The 16,533-nt window shown below is 37.7% G+C and overlaps 1 protein-coding gene across 1 annotated transcript; it reads left to right on the top strand.

The window, feature by feature from the left end:
* Positions 1-651: 651 nt before the first annotated feature.
* LOC108466224 (uncharacterized) lies at positions 652-1,992 on the top strand. The gene is made up of 2 exons (XM_017766569.1): positions 652-1,099; positions 1,262-1,992. The coding sequence occupies exons 1-2, from the start codon at positions 652-654 to the stop codon at positions 1,990-1,992; spliced, it is 1,179 nt and encodes a 392-aa protein (XP_017622058.1).
* The last annotated feature ends 14,541 nt before the right edge of the window (positions 1,993-16,533 follow it).

Here is a 16,533-nt window from a genome sequence, read left to right as displayed (position 1 = left end):
AAGATAGCTTAGTGGGAGTAGCAGCCAGGTGGTACAATCAGTTGAGCCGGGCCAGAATAAATTCATGGAGGGATCTTGCACAAGCCTTCATGCAACAGTACAATCATGTGACTGACATGACGCCGGATAGGATCACGGTGCAAAACATGGAGAAAAAGCCTAATGAGAATTTTAGGCAATATGCTCAAAAATGGAGAGAGGTTGCTATGCAAGTTCAGCCACCATTGTTAGGGAAGGAGATCACCATGTTGTTTATCAACACTCTGAAGGCTCCATTCATTACTCACATGATTGGAAGCACCACCAAAAGTTTTGTGGACATAGTCATGGCGGGAGAGATGATTGAGAACGCCATAAGAGGAGGCAAAATTGAGGGGGAGGCGGCCAAAAGATCAGCCTCAAGGAGAAAAGACAATGAGGTAAACAACACGAGTAGCTTCAACTCAAAGGCGATCACAGTTAGTCAACCCAAAGTAGCTATGGATGGGCAACAGGGTTCTCAAAGGCAGGAATGAGGCACAAGGCACGAAAAGATGCAATTCACACCTATCCCTGTAACGTATCGTGAGCTTTATCAAAGTTTATACGATGCACATGCTATTGCTCCTTTCCACTTGAAACCATTACAGCCTCCATATCCTAAATGATATGATGCAAACGTCAGATGCGGAGTACTATGCTGGAATAGCGGGGCATTCAATTGAAAATTGTACTAGATTTAAGAAGGCCGTAGAGAGGTTGATCAAGATGGGGGTTGTGAAATTTGATAGTACCCCAAATACTGAAAACCCTTTGCCAAATCATGACAATCAAGGAGTGAATGCCATTGGCGAAGCTAGTGAAAGAATGATAAAGGAAAATATTGCTGAGGTGGGGATGCCTACGAAGGTGATTTGGGAAAAAATGATGAAGAGAGGGATGATAACTTCTAAGAAAGAAAGAGAGAAAACGGGGAACTACTATGAGTTCCATGGAGAAGAGGGTCATGAGGCCCAAAATTGTGAAGAATTCAGAGCCTTGGTGCAAGGCTTTATAGATAATAAAGAGCTACAAATTTTTGAAGGTAGCTCTTATAAAAGAGAAATAAGTGTGCTGGAAGGTGAACAAAAAGGAACCAGCCGGCCAAGGATCATTATCTCCCTGCCAGGGAATAACAAAGTGGGGATACCAGTAGTGCCCAAGGTCATTATCCATAAACCTACTCCTTTCCCTTACAAGGATAGCAAGAGAGTACCATAGAATTATGATTGTAGTGTGACAGGGCCGGAGGTAGAGAATATAGCCAGCGCATCTAAAGATATTCAAGCGGAAGGTTCTCACACGCGGAGTGGGAAGCATTATGATACGGGGGACGTCAGAGTAGAGCCCACAAAAACAAAAGGTGTTGAGGTGGAGAAGGAGACCGAAGTACCCATCAATGAGCCAGTAAGGGAGGAGGAGGCTAATGAATTTCTAAAGTTCCTTAAGCATAGTGAGTATAGCATGGTCAAGCAGTTGCGTAAGCAGCTAGCTCGCATATCAGTATTGGCTCTACTTTTGAGTTCTGAGGCGCATAGGAAAGCATTGATGAAGGTGCTTAACGAAACATATGTCACTCATGACATATCCATTAATAAGCTAGACCGATTGGTGAACAACATTAGCGCGGATAATTTCATCTACTTAAATGATGATGAAATCCCACCGGGGGGCAGAGGGTCAACTAAGGCCTTGCATATTACTACTCGATGCAAGGGGTACACACTCTCAAGTGTGCTCGTTGATAATGGATCGACTTTGAATGTTCTACCATTGTCTACATTAAACAGATTACCCATCGACGATTCTCACATGAAGGCATGTCAGAATGTGGTAAGAGCCTTCGACGGCACAGAAAGGAAGGTAATGGGAAGAATTGACATTCCCTTGGAAATCGGGCTGAACATGTATGAAGTAGATTTCTTGGTAATGGATATCAAGCTTTCCTATAATTACTTATTAGGCAGGCCATAGATACACTCAACAGGAGCAGTGCCCTCGTCGTTACACTAGAAATTGAAATTAATGACCGATGAACGGTTAATAACCATCAATGTGGAGGAGGACATTATAGCCGCTGTCACTAGTAAGGCCCTTTATGTCAAGACAAACGAAGAATCTATTGAGTGTTCTTTTCGCTCTTCAGAATTCGTAAATACGACTTTCATTTCGGAAGGGAGTGAGCTACCGGTGCCAAGGATAGCAAGAACTACGAGGATGGCTCTACAAATGATGATAGGAAAGGGAGCCTTACCAGGAAGAGGTTTAGGAAAGTATCTGCAAGGAGGGACTCAGATCCCAAAGTTGATTGAGAAGAAAGACCGCTTTGGTTTGGGCTTCAAGCCAGACTATAAGCAAAGAAATAAAGACATCGAGAAGCGCCAATAAAGGAAAAGGGCGCGTTTAGATGGAAGAGAAGTGGGGTGGGAATCAATGACGTTCCTTCTTATATCTAAAACCTTCATATCAAGAGGATTACTTGTAGAAGAGAGTTATCAGATTAATGCTGCATACAATGAAGGATTGGAGCAAAGGAACCTTGAGGGCATTCGCCTTTATGAATCGGGAAGCTCTTTGAATAATTGGACTGTGGAGGAACTTCCTGTAGTCTTTAGGAATTCTTCAGAGTAATTCTCAAAACATTGTTGTTACTCTAGAGCCTAGGAGTAATAGGATTACATTTGTGAAAATGGGCTTACGTTCATTTATTATTATTTAAATAAAACATAACTTTTATAATTTCAACGAGTATTGTTTCATTTTTATTAACTTTTGTTCATAGTACATAAATAATCATTCTTCAATTCATTCATTCTTTGTATATTTTTTATACCTTACAGGTCCCTAGATATCAATGACATGAACATTGATATTACAAATCCTGATTTCTCTCGCGAGCAAGACATGTGTTTAGAGGAATCTCAGGATTTTGAAGATGTCCAAGGTTGTGATGTGTCTCCAGATCTGTTGAGAATGGTAAAACAGGAGGAGAAACAAATTATGCCCCATGAAAAAAAGGCAATAGAAAATGTAACCCTTGAGGAAGGGAAAGAGGTGAAAATTGGGACACTTATTGCCAAGGACACAAGGCAAAAACTGATTGAGTTGCTACGTGAATTCAAGGATATCTTAGCATGGTCTTATCAGGATATGCCAGGATTAAATACCGATATTGTGGTGCATCATCTTTCAATATGACAGGATTCTAAGCAAGTCCAACAGAAGTTGCGGAGAATGAGGCCAGATATTGTTCTGAAAATAAAGGACGAAGTTAAGAAGCAGTTCGATGCGGGTTTCTTACAAGAGGTAAAGTACTTAGAATGGGTAGCTAACATTGTGTCTGTTCCTAAGAAGGATGAGAAGGTACAAATGTGCGTTGACTACAGAGATTTGAACAAAGCTAGCCCAAAAGACAATTTTCCTTTGCCACACATTGACACTCTAGTAGACAACACGACAGGATATTCGTTGTTCTCTTTCATGGATGGTTTCTCAAGGTACAATCAGATAAAGATGCATCCAGAGGACATGGACAAAACTACCTTTATAACCTTGTGAGGTACCTTTTGCTACAAAGTGATGCCGTTTGGGTTGAAGAATGTGGGGGCAATATACCAACGGGTCATGGTGAACTTGTTCCACGACATGATGCATAAGGATATTGAGATGTATGTTGATGCCAAGTTGCGAACAGAAAAATAGCACATTGAGGTCTTGAGAAGATTGTTCTTGAGATTGAGAAAGTTTCAATTGAAGCTCAATCCAGTAAAGTGTACCTTTGGAGTTAGATCGGGGAAGTTATTAGGCTTCGTAGTCAGTGAAAAGGGAATTGAAGTTGACTCAGACAAGGTCAGAGCCATACGAGAATTACCTCTCCCATAAACTCAGAAGGAAGTTCGAGGATTTCTAGGAAGACTGAATTACATTGCTCGGTTTATTTCACAACTAACTGAGAAGTATGATCCCATCTTTCGTCTCCTTAGAAAGCACAATCAGGGTACTTGGGATGAGGAATGCCAGAATGCTTTTGAAAAGGTCAAACAGTACTTGTTGAATGCTCCGGTGTTATCTCCGCCCAGTCCAGATAGACCACTAATACTGTATTTATCAGTATTCAGTAATTCCATGGTATGTGTGCTTGGCCAACATGATGAGTCAGGAAGAAAGAAGAAGGCGATATATTACCTCAGTAAAAAATTCACCGAATGTGAAATGAGATACTCGCCTATTGAAAAATTGTGTTGCGCTCTGATTTGGACAACTAGGAGGTTAAGGCAGTACATGCTATATCATACTACTTGGCTTATTTCGAAATTTGACCCTTTGAAGTATATGATGGAGTCAACGGCGTTGAATGGGAGAATGGCGAGATGACAAATACTACTTTCAAAATTTGATATAGTCTATGTGAGTCAAAAGGCTATAAAATAAAGCGCGATAGCAGAATTCCTCGCTAGCAGAGCACTAGAAGACTACGAGCCATTGAATTTTGAGTTCCTAAATGAGGAGTTGATGTGTGTAACAACTACAGAGGATCATCCTTGGAAGTTGAGCTTTTATGGGGCATCTAATGCAGTGGGAAATAGAATTGGGGCAGTCCTGGAATCCCCGAATGGTGATTGTTATCCATTCACATGCAAGCTAGATTTTGATTGCACAAATAATATGGCTAAGTATGAAGCATGCATCATGGGACTCCGAGCGGCTATAGAACGAGGAATAAGAACCATGGAAGTATATGGAGACTCTGCATTGGTGATTTACCAGCTTAGAGAAGAATAAGAGACAAGGGGTCCTAAATTGATTAATTATCAAAAGGTAGTTCTAGGGTTACTTGAGGAGTTTGATGACATCACTTTCAACTATATCCCACGAGATGAAAACCAAATGGCAGATGCTCTAGCAACTTTGGCTTCAATGATTAAAGTCAATAAAGAGGAAGAAATGATACCCATTCAAATGAGTATTTTTGAGGTTCCAGCTCGCTGTTGTAACATTGAGGAAGAAGAAAAGAATGATAATCCTTGGTATCAGGATATATTGCAATATGTGAGAGATCGTAAATACCCAGCACAAGCAACTGAAAATGATAAATGAACTTTAAGGAGATTAGCTTGCGATTATGTTTTGGACGGGGGCATCTTGTACAAAAGAAGAAAGGACCAAGTACTGTTGAGATGCGTTGACACCGTGGAAGCTAAGTTAATCTTGGAAGAAGTTCACGAGGGTGTTTGTGGGACACACGCTAATGGTTTCACGATGGCTAGACAAATCATGAGGTTTGGATATTATTGGTCGACCATGGAAAGGGATTGTATCAACTACGCTAAGAAATGCCATAAATGTCAGATTTATGGAGACAAGATACATGTACCACATTCACCTCTACATGCTATGACTTCTCCATGGCCCTTTTCCATGTGAGGCATGGATGTCATTGGGCCAATATCACCGAAAGCTTCGAATGTACATCGGTTTATCTTTTTGGTCCTTGACTATTTCACAAAATGGGTAGAGGCCGCTTCTTATGCAAATGTTACTAAGTCGGCTGTGAGTCGATTCTTGAACAAAGAGATCATTTATAGATATGGGATGCCTGAGCATTAAACTTGAACAATAGAACGATAGCAGAAGTTTGTAGTCAGTTCAAAATTAAGCATCATAACTCTTCTCCGTATCGCCCAAAAATGAATGGGGCAGTAGAAGCAGCCAACAAGAACATTAAGAGGATAGTGGGGAAGATGACTGAGACTTATAGAGATTGGCATAAGAAATTACCATTTGCACCCTTAGCTTATCGAACGTCTGTTAGAACTTCTACAGGGGTAACTCCCTTCTCATTGGTTTATGAGATGGAAGCAGTGTTAGTAATTGAAGTAGAGATATCGTCTCTCCAAGTCTTGTCAGAAATAAAGTTAGATGAGGCTGAATGGATACAATCGCGATATGATCAGTTGAACTTGATCGAAGAAAATAAGCTAAGGGCCATTCGTCATGGTCAGATGTATCAGAAGCGAATGATGCGGGCTTATGACAAGAAAGTGCAACCAAGAGAATTTCGTAAGGGGAATCTTGTGTTGAAAAAGATCCTTCCCATTCAGAAGGACTTTAGAGGAAAATGGATGCCGAATTGGGAAGGGTCGTATGTTGTGAAAAAAGCTTTCTCTGGGGGTGCATTGATCTTAGCAGAAATGGATGGGAAGAGTTTGCCCAATTCAGTGAAATTCAGACTCAGTCAAAAATTACTTTGTCTAAAGGAGAATAATTCAGGGTGAAAACCCGCAAAAGGCACTTTGAGTTTTTGAAAAAAAAAAGATGGAGAGGCCAAGGTGAAAACCCGCAAAGGGCGCATTGTGACCAAAGGGGTTTTGAGTTGAAAACCCGAAAGGGCAGCTCAAACTTTGAAGAACACACGGTAATCTTGTTATATCTGATTCAACGAAGAGTGAAACGCATTGCATATCGGGGCATCAACAAAGTACTTTGGATCTTTTAAGCATATGTTGAATTCAAGAAGGACTTTATGGAGCTGGTATATAGACGTTCAGGCGGCGATATCTTGGTCATCTAACATTTGTCCTGTTTGCTATCTTTAGATTCTATTTCTTCTCAAAGATAGGCTTTCAGATTAATTTCTCTTGTATTTTTGACAAATTCATTCAAATTTAGTTATTCTCAAGATTAATTCATTTTCCATTATTCTTAAAGTATGTTGCATTGAAATAATGATAGATGAACTAAATAATTTTCACAAATGAAGTTTTGCGCATTACTCTGAAAATTTCTAGATGATACAAGAAACTAAAACATGACAATTGTTAGAGAAATTCACGTAAGTGAGGGTTGAAAGAACTTGAGGAATTTCTTTCTTCCAGTCCGAAATGATGATTGGACAAATCAAACGATTCGATTTTAAAAAAAATCATCTTATAGATATTCTCAGTGGGTTGTAGCATTTAAAGAATGATACAAGCCTACAGGCTGAGCAGGAATAATACTTTGAGAGAAGTAAAGATAAACGAAGGAATGAGTGGTGACGTCTGGAATAGAAGTCATATTCATAACATTTTGCATCACAACATGTCTAATTAGGAGCATTTGACTCACTTCGATTATAGTATCCTAATCATCAGGCATGAGCACATATGCATTCTACAGGTTATGTAGATCAAAGATGATGCGCCTTAACCCCTAAGCGAAGAGGGTAATGCATCAAAGCATAGCAGATCTGGCCTTCACGTGTTTACACTGAAGCAGATCCAAGATAACAAGATTTGGCTTCTCTATCTTCGACAGAAAGAAAATCAAAGACCATAGCAGATCTGACTTTCGGATGTTCTCACATCAAAGTAGATCCAAGATAACAGATCTGGCATCTTCATTTTGACAGAGAGCAGATACATAGCAGATCTAACCTTCAAATGTTTATACTGAAGCAGATCAAAGATGATTTGGCATTCTTGTGTTTACAAGGAACAAATCGAAGACATAGCAGATTTGACTTTCGGATGTTCTCACACCAAAGCAGATCCAAGATAACAGATCTGGCATCTCCATTTCGACGGAAAGCAGATACATAGCAGATCTAACCTTCATATGTTTATACTGAAGCAGATCCAAGATGATTTGGCATTCTTGTGTTTACAAGGAACAAATCGAAGACATAGCAGATTTGACTTTCGGATGTTCTCACACCAAAGTAGATCCAAGATAACAGATCTGGCATCTCTATTTCGACGAAGAGTAGATACATAGCAGATCTAACCTTCAGATGTTTATACTGAAGCAGATCCAAGATGATTTGGCATTCTTGTGTTTATAAGGAACAAATCGAAGACATAGCAGATTTGACTTTCGGATGTTCTCACACTAAAGCAGATCCAAGATAACAGATCTAGCATCTCCATTTTGACGGAGAGCAGATACATAACATATCTAACCTTCAGATGTTTATACTGAAGCAGATCCAAGATGATTTGGCATTCTTGTGTTTACAAGGAGCAAATCGAAGACATAGCAGATTTGACTTTCGGATGTTCTCACACCAAAGCAGATCCAAGATAACAGATCTGGCATCTCCATTTCGATGGGGAGCAGATACATAGCAGATCTAACCTTCAGATATTTATACTGAAGCAGATCCAAGATGATTTGGCATTCTTGTGTTTACAAGGAACAAATCGAATACATAGCAGATCTAACCTTCAGATGATTTTACTGAAGCAGATCCAAAATGATTTGGCATCCTTGTGTTCACAAGGAGCAAATCGAAAACACAGCAGATTTGGGTTTCACGTGTTTATGCTGAAGCAAATCTAAGATGGTTTGGCATCTTTGCATTGTCAAAGAACAAATCGAAGAAGTGGATTTGGCATCTCTGTGTTCGACGGAGAGTAGATCGAAGAAATCAGCATGACAGTTTTGAGTTTGCAATGAGCAGATTGAAGGCCATGATTCGATAAGGCCGGGCAAATTTGGTCCTTTTATAGTCTTTGCTCGATTTCTATTATATAGCAATGAGCAAAGAGGGGCAGCTGTAATAGCTCAAATCTGTCCGGGCCTTAAAACCAAAAAAAAATAAATAAATAAATAAATGTTTATTTATTTAAACAGTCCATATACACAGCCCAAATACCTAAACCCACTACCCGTTTACATTTGACCTAACTGCCTACACCCGGTTTTAGCTTAAGCCCAGCAGACCCATTACATTCGGGGCCCAAGAGGCCCAAATGTGTTAACAGATGAGGGGAGACCTAGGTTTTTTTTGGAACCCTAGGCGCCGTAAATAGAAAATTCCAGAAGCCAAACCAAACGTCACGCTCCTTCGATTACTGTCTTTCCAGCTACCCTCCATTAAAGCCACGATTCTAGGCTCCAGGTCACGCCGTGATCAACGCCACCGGCAGATCTGTGTCCAGCACGATCATCGTCTGATTTTCCTCACTAATATCTGCAAAAGAGAAAGAAACAGTAGCAAACAAACAAAAATGGGAAGAAATAAAAGATTTCTTCCCAAAATCTATTGTAAACAGTGGCTATAAAAGCCTGAATCAAATACGATGTAAGGGACCGATTTTTTTTTTAGAAAATAAAAACAGCAGACATACAAATATATTCAGGATTGCAAACAGTTTCTTAAGGTGATTTATATTTCATATTTTGTTAATTATTTTCTGACTGGTATACGAAGCATTTTTTTTAAAAAAATAAACTACGAAAATATTAAGAAGAAGAGAGTTACCTGTAATTCGCTTGAAAGGAGGAGGGTTTTTAACCCTTCGATCACCGTTCGTGGTGGTCCGCGCGGTGGCGTGTGGGCATAGGCGCCTGAGGACAGGGGCCCGACGAGGTTCTGAAGCCGACCCCGAATCCTCCTGCAGAGGATTTCTTTAAGTTTTTTTTTTTCTAACCGGTGTAAAAATGATTTCAAGCTTAAAATTTGGCTTATATAGTCTAAAAGAAACGGTGCCGTTTTGGCTTAAGTCAATAAGCAAAAAATGACCTCGTTTTAAAACTTGAGGACCCGCGTGTTGACCCGATTACCCGGGAAGGATCCGCGTGCTTTTTATAAAATGGGTTAATTGCCTAATTGGTCTTCTTGCATTTTTTATATTTTTAATTTCATTTTATTTATTTTTTAATTTAGCTTTAATGTTTTAATTATGTTTCAATTTGGCCCTCACAGTGATTTAAAACCGTATTAGGGGAAACGGTGTCGTTTTGGGATTAGGGCAAATAGCCCAGTGAGTCCCTCTTTTTTAATGCGCATTTCAATCAGGCCCAAAATTTTTATTATTTCGCGAATTAACCACCAAATTTCTTAATTGAATCCAATTTTAGTCCTTTTTAAATAAAAACGTTAGTTATATTTAATAAAATATTGTTTTATTTGTATTATTTTTAACATTATATGTACATTCATAAATTTCATTATATGTTGTATTTTTTATTTTATTATTTATTTGTTACATTATTACTATTATTATATATATACCATATTATATTTCATTATAATTATTTATATTTTGTTACATACTATATCTTATTATATAACATTCCTTATAATATTTATTTTTCTTATATATTCTTTTATATATATTTTATTATGTATATATCCTTTTTACTAATTATGCTACCATACTTTTATATGCAAAATACTTATTATATTATTATTATTATTTTATATTTCCTTATTTTATTCATATTATATAATTATACATAACTTATTTTAAGCATTTTTTAATTTATATTTTAGGTATATTTTATCAATAATTACTTACCTTATATTACATTTTAATATACATTAATTCTTTCACATATATTGAACATATCATTTATATATTAAATATTGTTTTGTGATTATTATTAAAGGTCATATTTTAGAATTGACATGTATGTTGATATTATTTTAGGAATGTTTATGTTAAGTTGTATGCCATGCATCATCTTTTGTCGATTAATTTATTAAAATGTATATAGAGTTATACCGTATATGTTTATATGTTCACTTATGCATTTTAATGTATGTCATATATTTTTGTATATATGTTTTACATGTTTTAAATTTGCCATGTTTGTTGTTTAAAATTTGTTTAAATTCATACTTTTACTTACCTATCATGATAATATGCTATCTTGTATATTATTCTATGATGTTAACATGATTCTTCATGCATTAATCAAAAAGGAGATTCCAAAGTTTTCAAATAAAAGGGAATGCTTGGTATTTGGAAGCTTCGAGAAAAGTAGTGCCCTAACTTACTGGGTTGCAACTTTTCTCGTTGAGTTCGAATAGTCAAGCACCCTTCTAAGTTTTTTTAAGATTTTCAAAATACGAGCAACTGTCTTGGAATTTCAAAGCGTTGTGTCCTAACTTACTGGATATGGCATTTTGTTGTTTTGATATAGAGATTTTCAAAAAGGTTTCCTTAGCTTCGAATGTCTTAAAAATATTGCGTCTTAACTTACTGGATGTGATATTTTGATTCATTTGATACAAGTGAAACCTAATCAAAATATTCTAAAGGGGATTGCACCTTAAAATTTTTAAAATTTCCGACATTAAAGACACTTGATAATCAATTAGGTAGCAATTTTTGGGCGTTATGAGGGTGCTAACCCTTCCTCGTACGTAACCGACTCCCGAATCCATTTTCTCGACTTTTGTAGACCAAAATTAATGTTTTAAAACAAAACATTTTATAAGGTGATCCAATCACACCTAAAAAGATTGGTGGCGACTCCCTTTTTGGTTTTTCTTAAAGTCGATTCCCATTTTCCAAAACTTGATTTAATAATGGTCTCGACAGCGGTATTGATGAGCTCATCAATCATAGTATATATTATTGGTACATAGAAATTATTGTACTAACTTGAATGTTGAGTTTGTGCATGTTAGGGTAATAATGCATTGAATGGATATATGGATGTTTATTGTATTGTATTGAAAATATTAGGTAAGTATAATTCTTGTTACATGAGCTTACTAAGCACAAAGTGCTTACCCTGTTTCCTTTTCCCCTGTTTTGTAGTGTTAAGAGCTCGGAGGTCGGATTTGGTCAGAGACACATCACAATATCAACCTCAGGATTTCGGTATATAAAGAAATTTTATTTTGGAAATCAATGGCATGTATAAGCTAATAAAGTAAATGTTAATGTGAAATGAATGTAAAGTAAGCCATTAGTATGGTTAACAAACCTGGTTATGGGTATGTGATGATGTTATCTTATAAATATGCATGAATTTATCTTGAAAATATGTTGAATTGGTTTGGTTGATGTGGATTGGTCTCGATTTAATATTGCAGGGAAGGTTAGATATTTATAAAGGGGCTATATTGAATATAAAAAAAATCGTAAACTCCGGTAATACCTCGTACCCTATTCCGGCAATGAATACGGGTAGTAGGTATTACATTTGGTGGTATCAGAGCTACGGTTTAACCGGTTCTAGGACCGATGTAGCAAATACGGGATTAGCTATACATGCCATTTAAATTATTATTGATAGTGTGATATCTCCTGACCATTTAAATGTGTTTTTCTTATAGTAAATGTCTACCCACCGAGCTCAATCCGAAGAAGCCGGGAGTCATGCTCCGGCTCCAGAACGGGCACAGAGGGAAGCCGAAGTTATTAGTAGTACAAGGCCCGTATCTGAGGGTCAAGAGGAGGAGGCAAAACGAGCCTTCTTTCAAATGATGAATGAATGGTTTAATCAATACTTAAGAACTAACCCTGTAGTGCAGTAAGTTCAAGCTCCCCCTCCTGCTCCTCCATCGGTTCCCGAGATCCCACAGGGTACAGGTACTGAATCTTTCAGAAAAGGAAAAGCTCTAGTAGATAAAATTCAAAAAATATGGGGCCGAAGAATTTCGAGCAGCAGTTGATGATGATTCCGAACGGGTTGAATTCTGGTTAGAAAACACTACTCAGGTTTTGGAGGAATTATCTTTTACATCAGAAGAATGTTTGAAATGTGCCGTCTCATTGCTAAAAGACATAGCTTACCATTGGTGGAATACTAAAGCTTCAGTTGTTTCAAAAGAAGAAATTACATAGGAATTCTTTCAGACCGAGTTCAGAAAGAAATATATTAGCTAGAGGTTTCTTGATCAGAAGAGAAAAGAATTTCTTGAGCTGAAACAGGGTAACAGATCAGTATCTGAGTATGAAAGAGAATTTGTTCGATTGAGTAAATATGCTCGAGAATGGGTACAGTTAGAAGCTGAAATGTGCAAACGATTTGAAGAAGGGTTGAATGAAGACATTAAGCTACTGATCGGAATTCTTGAAACTCGAGAGTTTGCTACATTGGCAGAGAGAGCTTAAAAACCAGAAGAATTGAGCAAAGAAAAGAAACAGGTTGAGAGAGAAGCTCGAATTTTTAGTAAAAGACTGATGGAAAAATCCCAGTTTTCTGCTCCAAAGAAATTGAAGAAGTACCAGGATCATTCTACCTCAGCCACTGGGTATTCGGGTAGAGAGCGAGATTCTCAAAACATTAATCTAAGACCTTCTATTCCATTAGTTACCAGTGTTAGCAGTGTTGGTATCCCTAAGCCGAGATGTCAGTACTATAATAAAATCTATTTTGGTGAATGCCGATTTAAGAGTGGGGTTTGTTACCGATGTGGTTCTTTCGACCATTTCCTTAGAGATTGTCCAAAAAGAGGTGAAAAAGAAGTTGAGCAGATATCAAAGCTAAGTAATCCAGTTTCGAGGGGCAGACCACCTTGACCATCTGGTAATGTCAGTGGTAGCCGAGGAGATACGAAAGATATTGCAGGCAGGTCTAAAGCACGAGCACCTGCTAGGACATATGCCATCAGTGCCAGAGAAGATGCCTGAGCACCCGATGTTATTACTGGTACATTTCTTTACTTGATACTGATATTACTACATCGATTGATCCTGGTTCTGCGCATTCATATATATGTGTTAAACTTGCAATTGTTAAAAATTTATCTGTTGAACTTACTGAATTTGTGGTTAAAGTCTTGAACCCCCTGGGTTAATCTGTTTTTGTGGATAAAATTTGTAAAAATTGTCCACTGATGGTAAAAGGTTATTGTTTCCCGGCTGATTTGATGTTATTACCATTTGATAAATTTGACGTGATATTGTGCATGGATTGGTTAACCCAGCATGATGCAGTAGTAAATTGTAGACAGAAATATATTGTGCTAAAATGTCAGAATGGTGAGTTGCTCCGAGTTAAATCGATCGACGGAGGGTTATCGATGTGATTTCGAGAATGACATGAGGTATATCAAAAAAGGGTATGATGCTTGCTTGACTTATGTACTCGAAACCAAGGTATCTGAGTCAAGGATACAGGCAGTGCCAATAGTATGTGAATTTTCTTATGTGTTTCCAGAGGAATTACCAGGGTTGCCACCAGAAAGAGAAGTGGAATTTTCTATAGATTTGATTCCGGGAACTACTCCAATCTTCATAGCTCTGTACCGGATGGCTCCTACAGAATTAAAGGAGTTAAAGACACAGTTGCAAGAACTTGTTAACAGAGGTTTTGTCCGACTGAGTCATTCACCTTGGGGTGCTCCAGTTCTGTTTGTGAAAAAGAAAGACGGGTCTTTGAGATTGTGTATCGACTACCGGCAGCTTAATAAAGTAACCATAAAGAAAAAGTACTCGTTACCCCAGATTGATGATTTATTTGATCAGCTAAAAGGTGCTACTATATTTTCAAAGATTGATCTTCGATCAGGTTATTATCAGTTACGGGTAAAGGAGTCAGACGTGCCAAAAACAACCTTCAGAACTAGGTACGGGCATTATGAGTTTTTGGTTATGCCATTTGGCCTAACTAATGCACCTACAGTATTCATGAATTTGATGAACCAGATATTCAGACCGTACTTAGGCAGATTTGTAGTAGTATTCATTGATGATATTTTGGTTTATTCTCGGGATGAAGAAGAACATGCAGAACATTTGAGAATTGTGTTGCAAATTCTGCGAGAGAAGCAGTTATATCCTAAATTCAGTAAATGTGAATTTTAGCTTCGAGAAGTGGGTTTTCTAGGACATATTATATCTGCCGAAGGCATCAGGGTAGATCCAAGTAAAATCTCAGCTATTGTTAATTGGAGTCCACAGAAAAATGTATCCGAAGTTAGAAGTTTCTTGGGTTTAGCTGGTTATTATCGGAGATTTGTACAGGGATTCTCTATGATAGCTTCTCCAATAACTCGATTATTGCAGAAAGATGTAAAGTTCAAGTGGGCTGATGATAGTCAGCAAAGTTTCAACCGATTGAAAGATCTACTAACGAAAGCACCTGTATTAGTGCAGCCTGAACCGTGTAAGGAATTTGTTATTTATAGTGATGCCTCATTAAATGGTTTAGGTTGTTTCTTGATGCAAGAAGTTAAAGTAATAGCCTATGCTTCGAGACAACTTAAACCACATGAAAGAAATTACCCAGTACATGATCTTGAATTAGCTGCTATTGTATTTGCACTGAAGATATGGCGGCATTACTTGTACAATGAGAAATGTCATATTTATACTGATCATAAAAGCTTGAAATATTTGATGACACAGAAAGATTTGAATTTGAGACAGCGCAGGTGGCTTGAACTGATAAAGGACTATGATTTGATTATTGATTACCATTCGGGTAAAGTTAATGTTGTAGCTGATGCTTTGAGCCGGAAATATCTGTTTGTTTTACGAGCTATGAATACCCGGTTGTCACTGACTGATGATGGTTCAATCATAGCTGAATTGAGAGCTAAACTGACATTTTTATAGCAAATATGTGAAACTCAGAAGAATGATGAGAAGTTACAGGTTAAACAGGCACAGTGTGAGTTAGATAATGATTCTGAATTTCAGATTGATTCTGATGGTTGTTTATTATTCAAAGGTAGGGTATGTGTACCTCAGAATTCAGAGCTCATACAGAAGATTCTACGTGAGGTTCACAGCGGTACTATGTTTGTAAATCCGGGGAGTAATAAAATGTATAATGATCTGAAAAAGATGTACTGGTGGTCGGGAATGAAACATGATATCTCTGAGTTTGTATCAAGGTGTTTAATATGTCAGCAACTTAAAGCTAAACATCAGGTACCTTCGGGGTTACTTCAGCCAATTACTATACCGGAATAGAAACGGGAAAGAATCACTATAGATTTTGTATCGGGGTTACCTTTGTCTCCGAGGAAAAAAGATGCTATTTGGGTGATTGTTGACCGATTGACAAAGTTAGCGCACTTTATTCCGGTACGTATGGATTATTCTTTAGATAAACTAGCTGAACTATATATATCTGAGATTGTCAGGCTACATGGAATGCCTGTCCCCATTATATCAGATAGAGTTCCCCGATTTATGTCTCATTTCTAGGACAAATTGCAAGAAGCTTTAGGTACTCAGTAGTATTTCAGCACTGCATTTCATCCTCATACAGATCTGAGCGTGTAATTCAAGTATTGGAAGATATGCTTCGATGTTGTATACTAGAGTTTGAAGGTAATAGGGAGAGGTATCTACCTTTGATTGAATTTGCTTACAATAATAGTTATCAGTCCAGCATTAAAATGACTCCGTATGAAGCTTTGTATGGTAGAAAATATAGAACACCACTATATTGGACAGAACTCGGTGAAAGAAAGATACATGGGGTTGATTTGATCCGGGAAACAGAAAAAAAAGTAAAGGTTATTTGGGATAGTCTAAAAGCAGCTTTCGATCTTCAAAAATCATATGCCGACCTTAAACGAAAAAAGATTGAATTTCAAGTAGGTGACAAGGTATTCCTGAAAGTGTCTCCTTGGAAGAAAGTTCTTCGATTCGGTCGAAAGGGTAAACTGAGTCCAAGATTTATCGGGCCATATGAAATCATAGAAAGAATTGGACCGTTCGCTTATCGATTGGCATTACCATCGGAACTTGGTAGAATCCATAATGTTTTTCATGTATCTATGTTACGACGATATCGATCAGATCCTTCACATGTTATTTCTCCGACAGAAGTGGA

Source organism: Gossypium arboreum, chromosome 2 (assembly GCF_025698485.1).
Source record: "Gossypium arboreum isolate Shixiya-1 chromosome 2, ASM2569848v2, whole genome shotgun sequence".
In the NCBI taxonomy this organism is placed as follows: Eukaryota; Viridiplantae; Streptophyta; class Magnoliopsida; order Malvales; family Malvaceae; genus Gossypium; species Gossypium arboreum.
This window is presented reverse-complemented; position numbering and strand designations above follow the sequence as displayed.

Coding starts and splice junctions, on each gene's coding strand:
- LOC108466224 (XM_017766569.1), top strand. CDS start 652: ATGCAAACGTCAGATGCGGAGTACTATGCTGGAATAGCGGGGCATTCA. Junction 1,100..1,261: donor AGAAATAAGTGTGCTGGAAG/GTGAACAAAAAG, acceptor GTAGTGTGACAG/GGCCGGAGGTAGAGAATATA.